At 48.5% G+C, this 15,014-nt stretch overlaps 1 protein-coding gene across 1 annotated transcript; it reads left to right on the plus strand.

Annotated features, from left to right (window-relative positions):
• The first annotated feature begins 5,256 nt into the window (after positions 1-5,256).
• Positions 5,257-14,740, plus strand: LOC131095753 (serine/threonine-protein kinase PAK 1-like). The gene is made up of 8 exons (XM_058043832.1): positions 5,257-5,410; positions 6,507-6,537; positions 7,115-7,232; positions 7,928-8,033; positions 8,423-8,619; positions 9,969-10,106; positions 14,307-14,429; positions 14,699-14,740. The coding sequence occupies exons 1-8, from the start codon at positions 5,257-5,259 to the stop codon at positions 14,738-14,740; spliced, it is 909 nt and encodes a 302-aa protein (XP_057899815.1).
• Positions 14,741-15,014: the final 274 nt, after the last annotated feature.

Genomic DNA, 15,014 nt, shown 5'->3' on the forward strand with positions numbered 1-15,014 from the left:
ACTCCTGGAGTTCCTCTGGGATGCCCTGAACAACAGGGTTTGGTCCATGAGGGGAATTTGTGCTGCTCTGTGACAGAGGAGAACTTCCCAGGCTCTTTTGTGTTTGCTGTAGGGAAGGTTGGGTATTGCTTGGCATAAACTCACAGACCAACATGGAGCGTTTGCTTTGTCATGTCAGGGCATGGTTGTCACACTGTCGTAGTGGCATCAGAAGGTTGCCCTGGTGCACAGAAGGCCTGAGTGTCAGAGCAGCCCTAGCGCTTGCTCAGGTCAGGAGAACCTTCCTGGTCAATGCATCTGTCTGTAGGCAGCTGCCCACTGACAAGAGGCTTGTTTTGTAGCTTTTAGAAAAGTTGCAGAAATGCCAATAATGAACCATCTGGCCACTGCAGCTTTTGCTGCATATTGCATTACATATTCCATTTATTACTTTACGAATTTTGCCCATAAGTAGAGGTTTCCCTTCTACTTAGGCTACGGTGTATCCTAACCTGGCTTTTGTATGTCTTCCTACTCTTCATTAGTGACTGAGTGCCTGATTTTGAAACAGAAAGAGCATCAGGATGCCATTGCTTTGGTTAAGCTTCTGTCAAGGCGTTCATCTAAAAAGGGAGTGAACTGTAGCCACAGGGGCAGCATTTGCAAGGGAACCTGCAGGGGTTCTGTTCCCTCCACGGGAGAGTCTGTGGCAGCAGAGTCTGTCATTTCCTCAGTTTGCTGGGACAAGCAAGACACCTTTGAAAATGTAGACTGGCAGACCTTCTTGGAAGGCCTTCTTAAAACTCTGCAATTTGCCCCAGAATTCAGGGAAAGATTCTTTCTTTCAACAGTTTCTCTTGAAAGGATCTGACTGTCTAACTTGACCCTTTACAGAGTGCCAAAATTGTGATCTTCCCTTTGCAATGAAATGCAAACTCCAAAGCAGTGAGTGTCTGCTATTGAACCCTGGAGCTGCTGCTCTGCTGTTTCACAAAGAAGTGCCAGAGCTCAGGGGGATTTTGGGGAAACTTTTCTGGGCAAGTATTTCCAGCAAGTAAATGAGAATTGGTGTATGCAACTGATTTTTTAAAAAATGTACCTGAAGGAGACGATTTCAGAAGCTGTTAATGTGTTTAGTAGAACAGGACATTGAGTATTAAAGAAAAATCTCCATTTTTTTGGTCATGTTTGTAGTCATTTACTGGCAAAACAGGCCAAAGTGTAAGCAAAACCAAGGATATTGACCTGATCTCTTGCTGGCTGTGTATGAAATGTGTCTCCTGGAGGGATGTTATGAAATGGGAAATCATCTCTGTTTGGGTTGACTTGTTCTGTGGGATTCAGCAGCCCAGGCAGTTTTCTCACAGCATGTGGTTCATTTTCCCTGCCCACTACAGGTCACCGGAGGCGTGTATTCAGCGGAACTGATCCTGAGGTGAGTGAGAAAAGAACATTTCGTGCTCCTGGTGTTTAAGCATTGTAGAGGAAGCTGTGAGCTTGGCCAGTGGCAGTAGAATATAGAGGGCCAGCTAGGAAAGTTGAAAGAAAATCCATTTTCATGCAAGAAAAAAATCAAAGGCAGAAATAGTAATTTATTAATTTCCATCCCAGAGCTTTGAAGAACTACAAATCCGGTTTTGCAGAGAGAACGTTGTTTCCTACAGCAATATACGGTGGAATATTTCCCTAAGGGCATGGTTGCCACATTGTCTTAACTTGCATTTAACTAAAAGCAAATTACACCATTGAAGTTAAGTCAGAGTACCTTAGAATTCTATTCCTACCAAATCTTTTAATATCTACATATAAGATGTGGTTGCAGAAGAGAGAGAAGCTCTTGAAATGGTGGATGCTGCAATTGAAGCTGCAACCTTTGTGGCTGGGGAGCTGCGTGGCCCAAAAGGAGCCAGGGGTGCTGGCGGTTTTGAGCAGCTGAAGATGAGGCAGCGTGTGGCCAGGGGGCCAAGAAGGCCAAGGGCATGGTGGCTGTGCCAGCAGCAGTGGGGCAGCAGGAGCAGGGCAGTGAGCGTGGCCCTGTGCTGGGCAGGGCTACGGCCACAGCTGGAGTGCTGTGTGCACTTGTGGGCCCTGGGGAGCAGAAAGTCATGGAGGGGCTGCAGCGTGTGCACAGAAGGACAGGGGAGCTGGGCAAGGGGGTGCAGCACAAGGCCAGGGAGGAGGTGCCGAGGGAGCTTTAGCCTGGACAGTGGGAGGCTCTTGAGGCACCTTCAGCATCTCTGCAATGCAGTGAAATATTTATCTACTTTTGGACTGGACTTCCCCTCCCTTTTTTGTTGTTATTTTTTGCTTTACTTGGAGGAGAAAACCCAATTCATTTTCTCTTTTTCCCAATGCAGGTTCTTTTTGCAATTATTTCCTGCCCTTACACAGCACTGGGAATGGTTCTGCTTGAAGTTTTTATTCCAAGGTGTCACTTCTGGGGAACGCAGTATTTTTGCATGAGAACACATCATTCTGTGCAGGGACCTTGGTGCAGAAGGAGCTGTTGTGGTTCTAGGCCAGCCACTATGGCCTTACAGATCACCTTAAAATTAGCAGTGCCCGTGCCTTTCTGCAGCCCTGGGAATCACTGTGTGTTGTGTTAGGGAATTGAGCAGGAGATCAATGCTTTGCATTCCAGCTGGTCCTCAGCAATCACGGGAGCTGGGAAGGGCTGGGCTGCACTTTGGATTCCAGGCACTTTAGCACCATCAGTGTGGTCGTGTCCAAGAGAAGAACTCGGCCGAGCACAGATGAACACAGAGTGCAGTTCCCAGTGCAGTGCCCTGGGTCTGATTGCAATCCATAAGGATCTACATGCTCCACATTCTCCAAGAGTGTGGTTTATTGAGCAACAGGAAAGCAATCTCAGGATTGCTGCTGATCATGGCAATGGCCACCAAGTGTTGATGTGGGCCAGCAACAGAGAGGACAATAAATGCAGATCATAGTAGTGACATCTATCTCTCTATCTTTCTTCGTGTCTATCTATCTATCTATCTATCTATCTATCTATCTATCTATCTATCAATGTAACATTTACATAATTGAATCTTCCTGGCTCTGGTCCAAGGCAGTTGGAAGTGCAAAGGTCACCTAAAGCAGCATCCCTTACAGGAGAGGATTAGAGACATGTTCCCTCGACCGATTCTGAGCAGGAAGAGATGTTTCCCCCTCTGTGGTATTTCCCACAGAGTTCTTTTCATCCTCCAGCCTCTTGTGCCCTGAAGTCCCCAGTTAATTCTTTAAATTTCCGCCTCTCCTAGAGAGGTGGAACAATTCCATGTTTAGGTGGTGTTTGGTGACTCTGCTCATACGTGCCATGCATTACATGACGCATGGTTTCCTTCACTGGCATCCCCAGGGCTGTGTAAGTGCATTCGTTCATGGGGCCTTAGGGGAGTCTCTGTTTCTGCTGATCAGAATTCTCACTTGACAAAAGAGGGAGAAGAAACACCTTGGTCCTCCTCCATATACTGAGGTGGCCATAGAGGCTCTGTGATCTCCATCAGAGATCTTTACATGCATCCTCATCTCCTGAATGACCAGGTTTTCTAACAAGAGTGTGGATGTCAGAAAGGCAGGAATGCTGGTGGAGGCCTGAAGAGAACTCCAGAAGCATTTCTGACAAGGAGTGAGCTCACCCAGGAAGCCACCTGAAGAGCCAGGATGGAGCTGTGGGACAGGGCAGGGTGTCACTCACTACTGAAAGACAAACAGGACATAGCAGAAGCAGAGGGAGGCCCTCACCAGACCCTTGAGAAATGCCACACCTTCCCTGTCAGCTGCCTGAGAGGCTGTTGGAGCTTCAGTCTCAGATGGCCCCTGATTGTAGGGCCAGGGTCACTTTGGAATCTGTGCCTCCCCTCAAACAGAGAATGACCCAGCAGAGCAGCAGCACAGTGCTTTGGGAACGAGTGAGCCCAGCAGTCTTTGAGTCTTGGCCCACAAAGGTCCTATGGGAAGCTGAAACCCATCTTCTCTTGCTTTCTGTGCAGGTGCTTCTAGAGAGAGAGCAGGAGCAGACTGCTTCATCAGAGATGCCATGCCAGACTCAGGGAGAGCTGTTCCCAGCCCAAGAGCAGGAAGAGCAGCTCGAGCAGCAGGTGGAGAAAGGAGAAAGGCCAGGTAAGCCTGCCTGGCTAAGGGAAAGAGGGAAGGGCAGGAAGAAGGGCATAAACCACAGCCCTTGGGGCTGAGGAGGCCAGGAATCCCACAGGCACTGGAAGCACAGAGCCTTGGAATCTGCAGAGATCAGCCCTAGGACAGAAGGTTTGAAATAGAGGCAGAAGGGGGGAGGGAAGAAGAAAGAAGTGGCTGAATCAATGTGATTCTGAGGCTGCAAGAGGAAAAAAGCTGAGCCTGGTGGCAGCTCCCAGTCACTTGCTCTGCATTTGTGTGCACAGAAGATCAAGGCAGAGCCACAAGCAGAGCTGCCTGAAGCTCAGAGTGCCATCATGGCACTGAAGAGGAACAAGGAAGACATGGGAAGAATTCAAGAGGAGAATCTCCATCAGCAGAGGGGCGATCAGCACAACCAGGTGAGTGAAAGAATGGCAGCCACTCCACTCACAAGGCGTCCTCTTCCTCCTTGTTTACAGAACATCAAGGAATACCTGAAGCAGAGCTGCAGAAAACTGATGCCAGAATCAAGGCATTGGAGAAGAGGCTTGAGGAAGACATGAAAATCATCAGAGAGAAAGCTATCTGCCTCCCTCACGCTCTAGAAAACCAAGTGAATAAAAGAGGGATGCAGTCACTGCAGTCACCAAACTGGGGGTTTCTGCCCTCCTTGCCTTTCCAGTGCAAAGCAGCAGGGAGTGAGGCCATGCCTCTGAGTGCCATCCTGCTGTGGTGTGTATCACAGTCACTCTGAGGGACATTTCCTCATTTCCTGGTGTGCTGAATCTCAACTGCTGCCCTGGACAGTGAAACTTGTCCTTTGGCCTTTGGGCCAGCAGTCATCCAAATTGATTCCTGCTGGCCTGTTCCTGCTCTCCTTGTTTCTGCAGGTGTTTCCACAGTGGAACGTGGTGATCCAGATGGAAGATTGAAACAAGCTGTCCGTATCCCCTGTCAATCTGTTCTTTCCCTTTCCTCACAGTCGATGACTCCTGGCTGACAGGGACAAGCTGTAGTGTCTGAGTGCTTTGTTCTGTTTCACTTCAGCTGCAAGTGCTGACATCTCACCGGGCAGCCTGCACAGACTTCCAGCGAATGTGTGGCAGTGAAGGACCCCAAGTTAGGAGTGAGGCACAGGAACAGTGTCCACCAGAAATGCTCCAGGTCCAGCACATCATGGGCTCTGAACCTGCTGCCGCAGCAGCGTCACCTCAAGGAAGCTCTTCTGTGACACCGGGGAACTCGAGCTCGGGCAGTTTGCTCATCTCCCTGGAACAGCAGACTGAGGAGAAGTACCTGGAGATGCTGGGTACATCTGGGCTGTTTCTTGTCTGAGGGACAGTGTGTTGTGTGCAGGTATCAGCAGAGCTGTACCAAATGTTCCCCCTGAGTTTGGTGCCACAGGGCCATTTAGGACTCCCCAGAGGAAGCGCTGTGCTCCGAGGCAGCGAGAGAGCGCTCTGGGTGTTCCTGCTGCCTCTCAGGGCACCTCGGACTGGCTTGGATTTGCCTGAGCTTCCCTCTCTGCTGAAGGCTGAAGCAGGGATTGTTCTTGCATCAGCAGAAGGATGTGACCTTGCAAATGATCTAGACGAGGCCTGTGTGCTCGTGGCCAAACTGAACAGAATTTTTAGCTTCCTAAATTCTCCTTAGACTCCTGACTTCCAAACAGTCATCAGAGAAAAATACCTTCACAGAAATGGACTGGCTTCGGACTTTTGTCCTTTTGGTTGGGGATTTTTTATTGTTTTTTTTTTTGTTTGTTTTGGTTTGGTTTTTTTTTTTGGGGGGGGGGTTGTGTTTGAGTTTTTTTTGCATTTTTTTTTCTATTGTTTTGTGGGGTATTTTTGGTGGAGTTTGTTTTTCTCCATCCTGAAGCGAGCCCTTCTGCTTCTCATGTCTTGCTGCTGTCATTTTTATGACTGGTCGTGGTACCACTACTACATTTTCAGTTTATTTTCATGAGAATGCTATATTTTGTCAATAAGAGAATGCTATCTTTTTGCCAATAAGAACTCCTTTGAAAGTACATCAGGTTAAAGGACAAATAGAGAGCATGAAGTGTTTTCCATGTGCTCCCAAAGAAAAAAGCAGTATCTTTATAACAACTTTTATTTAATCTTCTAGTTTTGTGCATATCAAGATGTGTCCAAGAGACACATCCAAGTGGCGTGATCAGATAAAACTGTACTGCAGGCATTTCTCAGGAGAGAGCCTCCAGCCCAGCCATGGTATATTCCTCAGATCCATGGCACTTTTCCATACCCGATTCCCACTCTTTCCCATGAATGTTAGAATCCTAGCCATTGGCCCAAGCCCTGCTCAGACCAGTCTCTAGGAAAACACATCAAGTCCTTTGTGATTCTGCAGCACAACCCAATGAATCTGCTTCTTGCCCACAACAGCTGCCAGTGCTGTGCTCTCAGATAAGACCTGGTGGGGCTGAGACCAGAGCTCAGGGGATTCTGTGTCTACCATCACCTGTTGGGACAAAAAGGGCACTGATCCACACCTCGGTGGGGCTGATCTCAAAGCCCATCCTGTTGTGTCCTGAATGGGAGCAAAAGCTTGTACAGGGCTCAGGCTCACTCTGGCTTCTTCCCATCAGTGCCTGTCAGTGCTCATGCTTGGGCTTTGCCAGCCTGGTTGTGGTCGCTGCCCTGTCCCTGAGGGCTGCAGAGACTGCAGAGGCTGGAGCCTTCCTTAGCTGGGAGAGGGGCGTCTTGGAGCTCAGCCTGCTCATAAACAGGTCAGGGTCCTGCTGCTGAAAGCCCCTTTAGGGATTGGTTATAGGCTTGAGCTTCTCTGGTTTACAAATGGGAAGGAATTCTTTTGTCAAACTGCTGAAAGGTGAGGAAGATGTCGTCCTCTCCTGGAAATGAATCTCCCCGTGCTTTGTTTCCTGTCAAGAGAACTCTTCAAAGGACTGTACTAAATCATTCTCTGTGCCAGCCATCTGCCCAGCAAAGTAGCCATGCATGTTCATCTCCATGCCCTTGTTTCCTTCTTTCAGCTACCTTGTGGGTGAGGAACTCTGGCTGGTGCTGGAGTACATGGATGGAGGCGCCCTGAGTGATATCATCAGCACGACCTCTCTGTATGAAGATGAAGCAGCAGCCATCAGTCGGGAGGTCAGCAATCCCATCTGTGTTTCCAAGGGCTTGGGCAGGATTGTCTGGGAAACAGGGGCTCAGACCTGCAGTGATTTCCTGTGCCAAGCTTTGGTTCTGTGTGGCTGGTATGCTATGGGCAAGAAAAAGCATCTCAAGTGCAAGGCCTGCCAGTGCCCCTGCACTCCCTGTACTCAGTGCCAGTACTCTTCTCTCCTGCTGTTGTATTCTCACTCTGGCTCATGTATTTGTATTTGCTGTTCTCCACCTTGCCTCTCTAAATGTTTGCCTGGAGTCTGTCTTCACTGCATTCCTTGCCTGTGAAAGCAAAGGTGCTGGTGGCAGGATTTGAAATGATCAGCAAAGAAAAAAGAGACTCGTTTCTCTCAGGCCTCAGCATACAAGGACAGGAGTGTAGCCAAAAGGCTCTTTGCTTCTGAGCACATGCACTGCAGCAGCCGTCATCCTGGCTGGTTTGCAGGGGACAGTCTATAACAGCAGGTGCTGTTGCTCTTTCAGAAGCTGACATGCCTTTCCTCAGAAAGGTCCTGCTCTGCAAGTGTTGGAGCAGCAAGCTCTTCCTCTCAGTGGCACTGTGTTCTGCCATTACTGCCCATTCCCCTGCAGAGGGAATCTTTTAGATTCTTTGTTGTCGTTCTTGTGGGATGAAATCACATCACTCATTTTTGCCCTCCTCTTTCTGTTTCTTCTCTCAGTGCCTGCAAGGACTGCATTTTCTTCATTCAAACCATGTCATCCATCGAGATGTGAAGAGTGACAACATCCTTCTCAGAACCGACGGTTCTGTCAAGCTGGGTCAGTGTATTCTTGGTCAGGAGCAGCATTCCAGGGATGTGGGTGTGGGGCTGCTTGGAGTGACAGCCAGCTCCCCTAAATGGTGCTGGTGGCAGTGCAGGGACACCCGCTGTGAGCTGCGGGCACAGTTGCAACGTGCACAGAGGTAGGACAAGGAACAAGCAGTCAAGAGTGGCCTTGCTCTGTGTGTGTCCCTTCCAGAGGGAGGGAGTTACAAGTCTAAAGCTTCCAAAGAACAAAAGCCACCACGGAGTGTAAAAACTGGGGGGATTTTTTAAGTCACCAATGCCAGGAAATTCAACAGCACATTTTCAAAGTTGTACTGTGGAACTCTTTTGCTTGCTTTCCTAATTGCACAGAATTCAAATAGAAACAGTGTTCTGCTTTCTCTTCAGCTGGTTTTTGCCTCTCTACTCAGCTCAGCCCTGAGCAGAGCAGACGGTGCTCCGTAGTCGGGACTCCTTGGTGGCTGGCGCCAGAAGTGCTGACAGGTCAACCATATGATCCCAAAGTGGACATATGGTCTTTTGGAATTGTGGGGATTGAAATGATAGAACAAGAACCTCCCTACTGGAACCAAAGTCCCATCATGGTAAGGAGCAAATACTCACTGATCCCACAGTCTTTCTCACCTGCCCCTTGTCCTGCATGCCATTGGACAAAAGCCCATTGCCATCTGCTGGAACTACTTCCACCAAGGTGTCCTCCTAAAAATATCCCTGCAGCACATCAGCATCTGCTGTAGTTTTGGTTGCCTCAGTGCGGGAACTCAAGCTTTACCACATGCAAACAAACTCCAAACAAACTCTATTCTCAGGCAACACTTTCCTTTGGCTTTTAAGTGGTTCCAGTTCTTTTTTCTGTGGAGATGGCCTTAATAGCAGGAAACAAGAATCTGAGAACTGCTGTTATCTTTCCAGAAATGAAGGAAGGAGACCCAAACCCAACAAGGTTTCTAAAACTGTGATCTTTAGAGATGAACCCTACTCCCTGTGCAGTTTCTTCTCACTGGGAAACATGCCTGAAACCTGGGCATGAGGGTGTAAAGGCCACTGAGTCTCTTCTGCTTCTTGCGCAGTGTTGCTGAAACACTCAGTCACCGTGTTTCCTTCACAGCCCAAGCCACGTTGTCCATGTGACCAAGCCAGAGCCTGGTGATGTGGAGGGCCTGCCAAAACCTCCCATTTGTTTCCTGGCACATTCTGGGATGCGCCTACCATTCATGCATTGACTTGAGTAGCCAAATGAGCAGAGGGTGACCACAGGGATGGCACCTCTCCTTCTTCTGACCATGACAATTTTTCTTTTGCTGCAAAACAGGAAGTTGCAATTTCCAGACTGCTGAGAGACAGAGCTGCAGGTGGCTCCTGTGTGCCCAAGCAGGCATTTTCATCCCTGTACATTTGCGCAGGCATCTTAATGTGTCTGTGTTGAAGCTGAGATTGTAAATGTTTATTTCCTTACCTGGGGATTAACTGATGGATTTCCTTTCCTTCCTTCCAATTCCCATTGTTTTCAAGAACAGCAAAAAAAGCTTGTTCAGTCTTGTGCTAGGGCACGTGCACTTAAAGGACCAACAAGCACTGCAGACATGCCTTTCATGTACTAACCCTTGATATTAGTTTGTATAGCAAAGTCCCTCTTCCAAAAAGCCTCTCAAGCTGGTGTGAATCCTCAGAGAAGCAAATGTGCTTTTGCTGATGTAGCTCCCACTACCTAGGTCAGTCAATGAAATCAGCTGCCAAGGCAAGATCTGCGGGATGGTGGAAAAGCTGTGGCTGCATCGGGATTTGGGTTTCTGGTTGGTAAAGGAGAATGATCTCTGGGTCTCTGCCAGGGCAGAAAGTGCCACTGAAGAACAGAGGTTAAACAAAGGGAGGTGGGAGAGCACTTAGAGATGTGAAAGCAGCAAGTGGAGCCTGGTGTCTCCTTTTTCTCCAGGCTACACAACTGATAGCCACAGTAGGGACCCCACGGCTGCAGCCGCCCAACCGATTCTCGCCTTGCCTGCGTGACTTCCTGAGCTGCTGCCTGCAGAGAGACGAGGAGCAGCGCTGGTCTGCCAGGGAGCTCCTGCAGGTAAAATGTGATGGGAACTGTGCCAGGGTTAGTGCCGGGTTGTGTGGCAGAGAGGGAACTGCAGGGCCCAGTGCCACTGGGCAGGCCCGGCTGGGAAGGAAGGTGCCATCCAGCACACGAGGGGCAGGGCATGGAAAGGCAGACACTGCTCTGTCTCCCTGTGGGAATCAGCACAGTGCTTATCATGCAAAGCAGGGACCTATGTGAGTCACTGGAGTTTCCTGAAAGGGAGAAACCCCAGGGACAGAAAGCACCATTTCTAGAGCAATGGCAGGGCAAAAATCCCAGTAACATGAAGACATCACAATAAACAGATGAGCGGGAGTCTGGGCCACATTTGCCTGGGATGGCAAGGTTCTGCACATGACAACTGGAGAACAGATGGTCCCATTGTTCTAATTTCTGGGTCTTTCTAGGAACTAAAGGAATCCTCATGGAGCCTGTGAAGCATTGAGCTTGGAAAGTCATGGTTCACTGTTCTTTGTTTTCTTTTCTTTTTTCTCCTGTGGACAGCATCCATTTGTAACAACAGCCAAGCCAGCATCCATCCTGGCACCACTCATCAACTCAGTCCAGAAGAAGTAAGAGACAAGAATATATCATGTCAAGATGTTATCTCCATAGCCAATTTTGAGTAGAATTGTAGAACAGGATTCTAGAGTAGGATTGTTGAAGGGTTTTTTAGAATAGGGTTATAGAGTAGGATTAATTAAATGAAGTAATTAAATAAAGCTTCTGAAACATCAACTCATTTGGAAGATGATTTGAAAGATCCCCTTCTTACTCTTTCAGAAAACTCAACATTTCCTCCTGAATTAGCAGTTGTTTTCTACTGGTGCTAAGACATGCTTATGGCTTCTTTTGTATGGTTCAGAAGTGGGGAAGGTTCTTCTTCATTCATCCTCTCCAAAGCACACTACCTTTAGAATACCATCCACTGGCTGGTTTTGGCACAGCTGTGGTATTTCTAACTGAGGCAGAAAAGGCAGTGGCATTTGCAAAAGAGGAGTGGGGCAGCCCAGACATTCTATGTGGATTCAGGCCTGCAGCTGTGACTCAAGAGCATTTGAGTTCCTGCCACTTGGATTTGGATCCCTAAATGCAATCTCTTTGGCTGGAGGAGAGCCTTGCTCAAGTGAGAAAGCAGAAAGATCAGAGAGGGTGCTCGGGAAGGTCTCCTGTGGTGCAGAGCTGTCAGCGCCTGTGAGGTGAGAGTGGGCCCCGGCCTTGGGCAGGGTGGAGCCCCAGCAGAACCCCGGCAGAGGCCAGAGCAGCCTGAGCTGGCTGGGAGAGAGGGAGTCGGGGATGTGTCTGAGGGTTTTGCTTAAGGAGTGAACTGATTTGGAAGAGAGCAGAATAATCTCAGTAGGCAATCTGTGTTTTCTTCATTAGTTTTTGAAAGAAGGTCACAATGCATTGCACACAGGTAGGGGGATTAGGAAAGAAAGGACTTATAAAATCAGGCCTTGCTTTGCTAAATTCCCAGCTGGCCTGTTATGTCTTCCACATGCAGCCAGCTAACTTCCCATGGCAAAAGTCCTAAGAATACAGTTAGCACAACAAGCTATTTTGCTAAGAAAATTGTTTGCATCTGGAATAAACAAGAAATATGTCCCATTAGCGTCCATGAAAGAAAAATGTAATCACCTGAGTAAGAGCGAGTCCTAGCATGTACACACCAAAACACCTTCTAAGCAATAAATTGTATGGCAAGGAAACTAGCAGCCAGCTGGAGCTGAACACGCGGTCTGTGAAAACAGTATAAAAATGAGGTACATGAATAAAGAATGGGCTTTCCCTGCATGAAGAAACTGAGTCCCAGCTGCTTTATTGACACAGCAATGTGGCTTCACTCAGCAAGAGCACTTGCAGGGTGTATTGATGAAACACATGTGTTTTGTTCCCAGAATAGGAAGGAGAGGCATTAAGTGTAACAAACAGGGCTTAGTCTTGTGAGTTCCTTTACCTTTAACAGGAGTGCTAAACCCTGTATTCCCCCACTGCAGTGCTTATTGTGTGCAAGTGGCTATCCTGCCCTAGAGAATAAGGAGAGTGGTCCTGCTAAGAAGGTAGCTGGAATGCATTCAAAGAGAAGAAAATGTTTTTAGGAGGCTCTTGATCACCAAAGGAGAGTTTGAGCAAGGGAATATTTCCCAAATGACTGTGTCAGGAACCATAGTCGTGTCCCAGGCCCTGCCATACTTGATCCATGTTTGAGCAGGTTGACAGGACAACGAAGAAAAGTGTCTTGTTTAACAGGTGGGACCTTGACCCTTGAAAGACAATCAATGTATTGCTCAATCAGTGGGCAGTCAAGCCCATTGAAAGGGGAACAGTGCATAATGGAGCCCTTGGTGGCAGGGAGTCATGGAGTCATCCTGAGCCATCATCTCACAGCCAGCCATGTGTGAGCTGATGCTGCAACTGGGAAAATTCCACTCCTGAGCAGGAGATACAAGGCCTGGTTCTGAGCTGGAAGGGTGAGAAGGATGAGATGCACACTGTTTTGATCCAGGGCATGTCCTGGGAGTGCACTGCCTACCTGCCCCTTCTGCCGAGTACCACGCTCTATCGCCTTCTGCTCAGCAGATTTTTGGGACTCCAGGGGTTGGTATGTATTACTTACTACTGAAACTAATGGAATAAATTTGCTTTGCAAGCCCAGTTGCATCTTAGGCTCGTTTGTGCATGGATATTCCCCCAAACCTCTGGCAATGACCACCAGGGACCTACAGGACACTCCTACTCTGATGTCAATAAATTCTGAGAAGTGACTAAAATATGTCAATAAATTTGGGGTAATGTTTAGCCTGTGAGTTTCAGCAAAGTATTGAATATGTCTTAGGTCCATGGATACAAACTGGTAGGTGAGATTGCTGGCTGTGCAGGGCTATGGGAAGTGATTCCCTATGCACCCAGCATTGAAATAAAGTAATGCCTCCTTTCTAACCCTCAGCTCTCAGCAGGGATCAGGCCCTGCTTGGTAACTTTCATTTTGGCAACTTCTGTTAGCAGGTAAGAAAGGTCAAAATGAAACCTTTTCTAGCTGGTTGATCTTTTTAGGCACCAAAGCACTGTGCCATGGGTGGCCTGGGTGTGTGCAGAGCAATGCAGCCCCCACAAAGCCCCTGGTTTCCCCACGAGTTGCCAGTTTGACTGCTTCCAAAGGGGAAGAAAGGCAGAGATGTACATCCACAGGAGTCCTGGCCATGTCCAAGAAAGGTGCAAATATGTGGGGACATTTGTTAGGAAGCATTTCAGCTGTGATGCCAACAGTGCCTTCTCTCCTGGTTCTGTGCACTATAGGTGAGTAATGTAATAGCTGGCTCTCACAATTAAGAGACAGCTATTATGTGGATAGGTATTATGTTACAATGTAAAGTGCTGTTATTGTAGTATGGCCTCCCATAGTCCTCTTCCTTAAGCCCCTTGTAATCGCCTGTAGTCAGGGCATTTGGGGAGGGCTGGCTTGTGACCAGCAGGCAGGGTGTAACAACACCTGACCTCCAGTCAAGATGCAAGAAAGTAATCTCCACCAATGGACAGCAGAGAAAGAGTTGACTGACAAAACTTTCGGAGGGGCTAAGGGTATAAAATGCAGAGCAGCATCCCTTTTGTAGATGAGCATGTGGCTGCTAATCATGGAAACTCCCAGTGCTGCAATCTTTCCTTATTCAGTCCTTTCTTAAGGTTTAAAACACCTTTAAAAAGTTAAAGGAAGGGTTGTTTCTCACATGTGCAATGCTGTGGGCTATTTTCTTGGTCTGGTTTCCTTTGCTTGTGTCCCATCTGAGTGCTCAGTTGGGGTACAGGCTGTAGGTGCTTGGGGCACTCCTGGAGTTCCTCTTGAATGCCCTGAACAACAGGGTTTGGCCCATGAGGGGAATTTCTGCTGCTCTGTGACAGAGGAGAACCTCCCTTGGTATTTTGTGTTTGCTGTAGGGAAGGTTGGTTAGTGCTTTGAATAAACTCACAGACCAACATGGAGCATTTGCTTTGTCATGTCCAGGCATGGTTGTCAAATTGTCGTAGTGACATCAGAAGGTTGCCTTGGTGCACGAAGGCCTGAGTGTCAGAGCAGCCCTAGCGCTTGCTCCGTTCAGGAGAATCCTCCTGGGCGAGGCCATTCTCAGTGGGCTGTGGTGCACTCACAGCAGCCTTGCTTTTTCTACAAGGCGTCCTCTTCCTCCTTGTTTGCAGAACATCAAGGCAGAGCTGCAGAAAACTGATGCCAGGATCAAGGCATTGGAGAAGAGGCTTCAGGAAGACATGAAAATCATCAGAGAGGAAGCTATCTGCCTCCCTCGGGCTCCAGAAAAGCAAGTGAGTGAAAGAGGGATGCAGTCACTGCAGTCACCAAACTGGTGGTTTCTGCCCTCCTTGCCTTTCCAGTGCAAAGCAGCAGGGAGTGAGGCCATGCCTCTGAGTGCCATCCTGCTGTGGTGTGTATCACAGTCACTCTGAGGGACATTTCCTGGTGTGCTGAATCTCAACAGCTGCCCTGGACAGTAAAACTTGTCCTTTGGCCTTTGGGCCAGCAGTCATCCAAATTGATTCCTGCTGGCCTGTTCCTGCTCTCCTTGTTTCTGCAGGTGTTTCCACAGTGGAACATGGTGATCCAGATGGAAGACTGAAACAAGCTGTCTGTATCCCCTGTCAATCTGTTCTTTCCCTTTCCTCACAGTCGATGACTCCTGGCTGACAGGGTCAAGCTGTAGTGTCTGACTGCTTTGTTCTGTTTCACTTGAGCTGCAAGTGCTGACATCTCACCGGGCAGCCTGCACAGACTTCCAGAGGACGTCTGGCAATGAAGGACCCCAGGTTGGCATGAGGCACAGGAACAGTGCCCACCACAAGTGCTGCAGGTTGAGCACATCTATGTGGGCTCTGGCACTAAAGCTGCTGCCG

This window comes from Melospiza georgiana, chromosome Z (genome assembly GCF_028018845.1).
Source record: "Melospiza georgiana isolate bMelGeo1 chromosome Z, bMelGeo1.pri, whole genome shotgun sequence".
NCBI classification, from domain to species: domain Eukaryota; kingdom Metazoa; phylum Chordata; class Aves; order Passeriformes; family Passerellidae; genus Melospiza; species Melospiza georgiana.

What these genes read in the sequence shown, in the direction of transcription:
- LOC131095753 (XM_058043832.1), top strand. Translation starts at nt 5,257, where the DNA reads ATGCTCCAGGTCCAGCACATCATGGGCTCTGAACCTGCTGCCGCAGCA. An exon ending in GAAGTACCTGGAGATGCTGG is followed by an intron (nt 5,411 to 6,506) that starts GTACATCTGGGC and finishes TGCCCACAACAG; the next exon opens with CTGCCAGTGCTGTGCTCTCA. An exon ending in TTCTGTCAAGCTGGGTCAGT is followed by an intron (nt 8,034 to 8,422) that starts GTATTCTTGGTC and finishes CTTTCTCTTCAG; the next exon opens with CTGGTTTTTGCCTCTCTACT.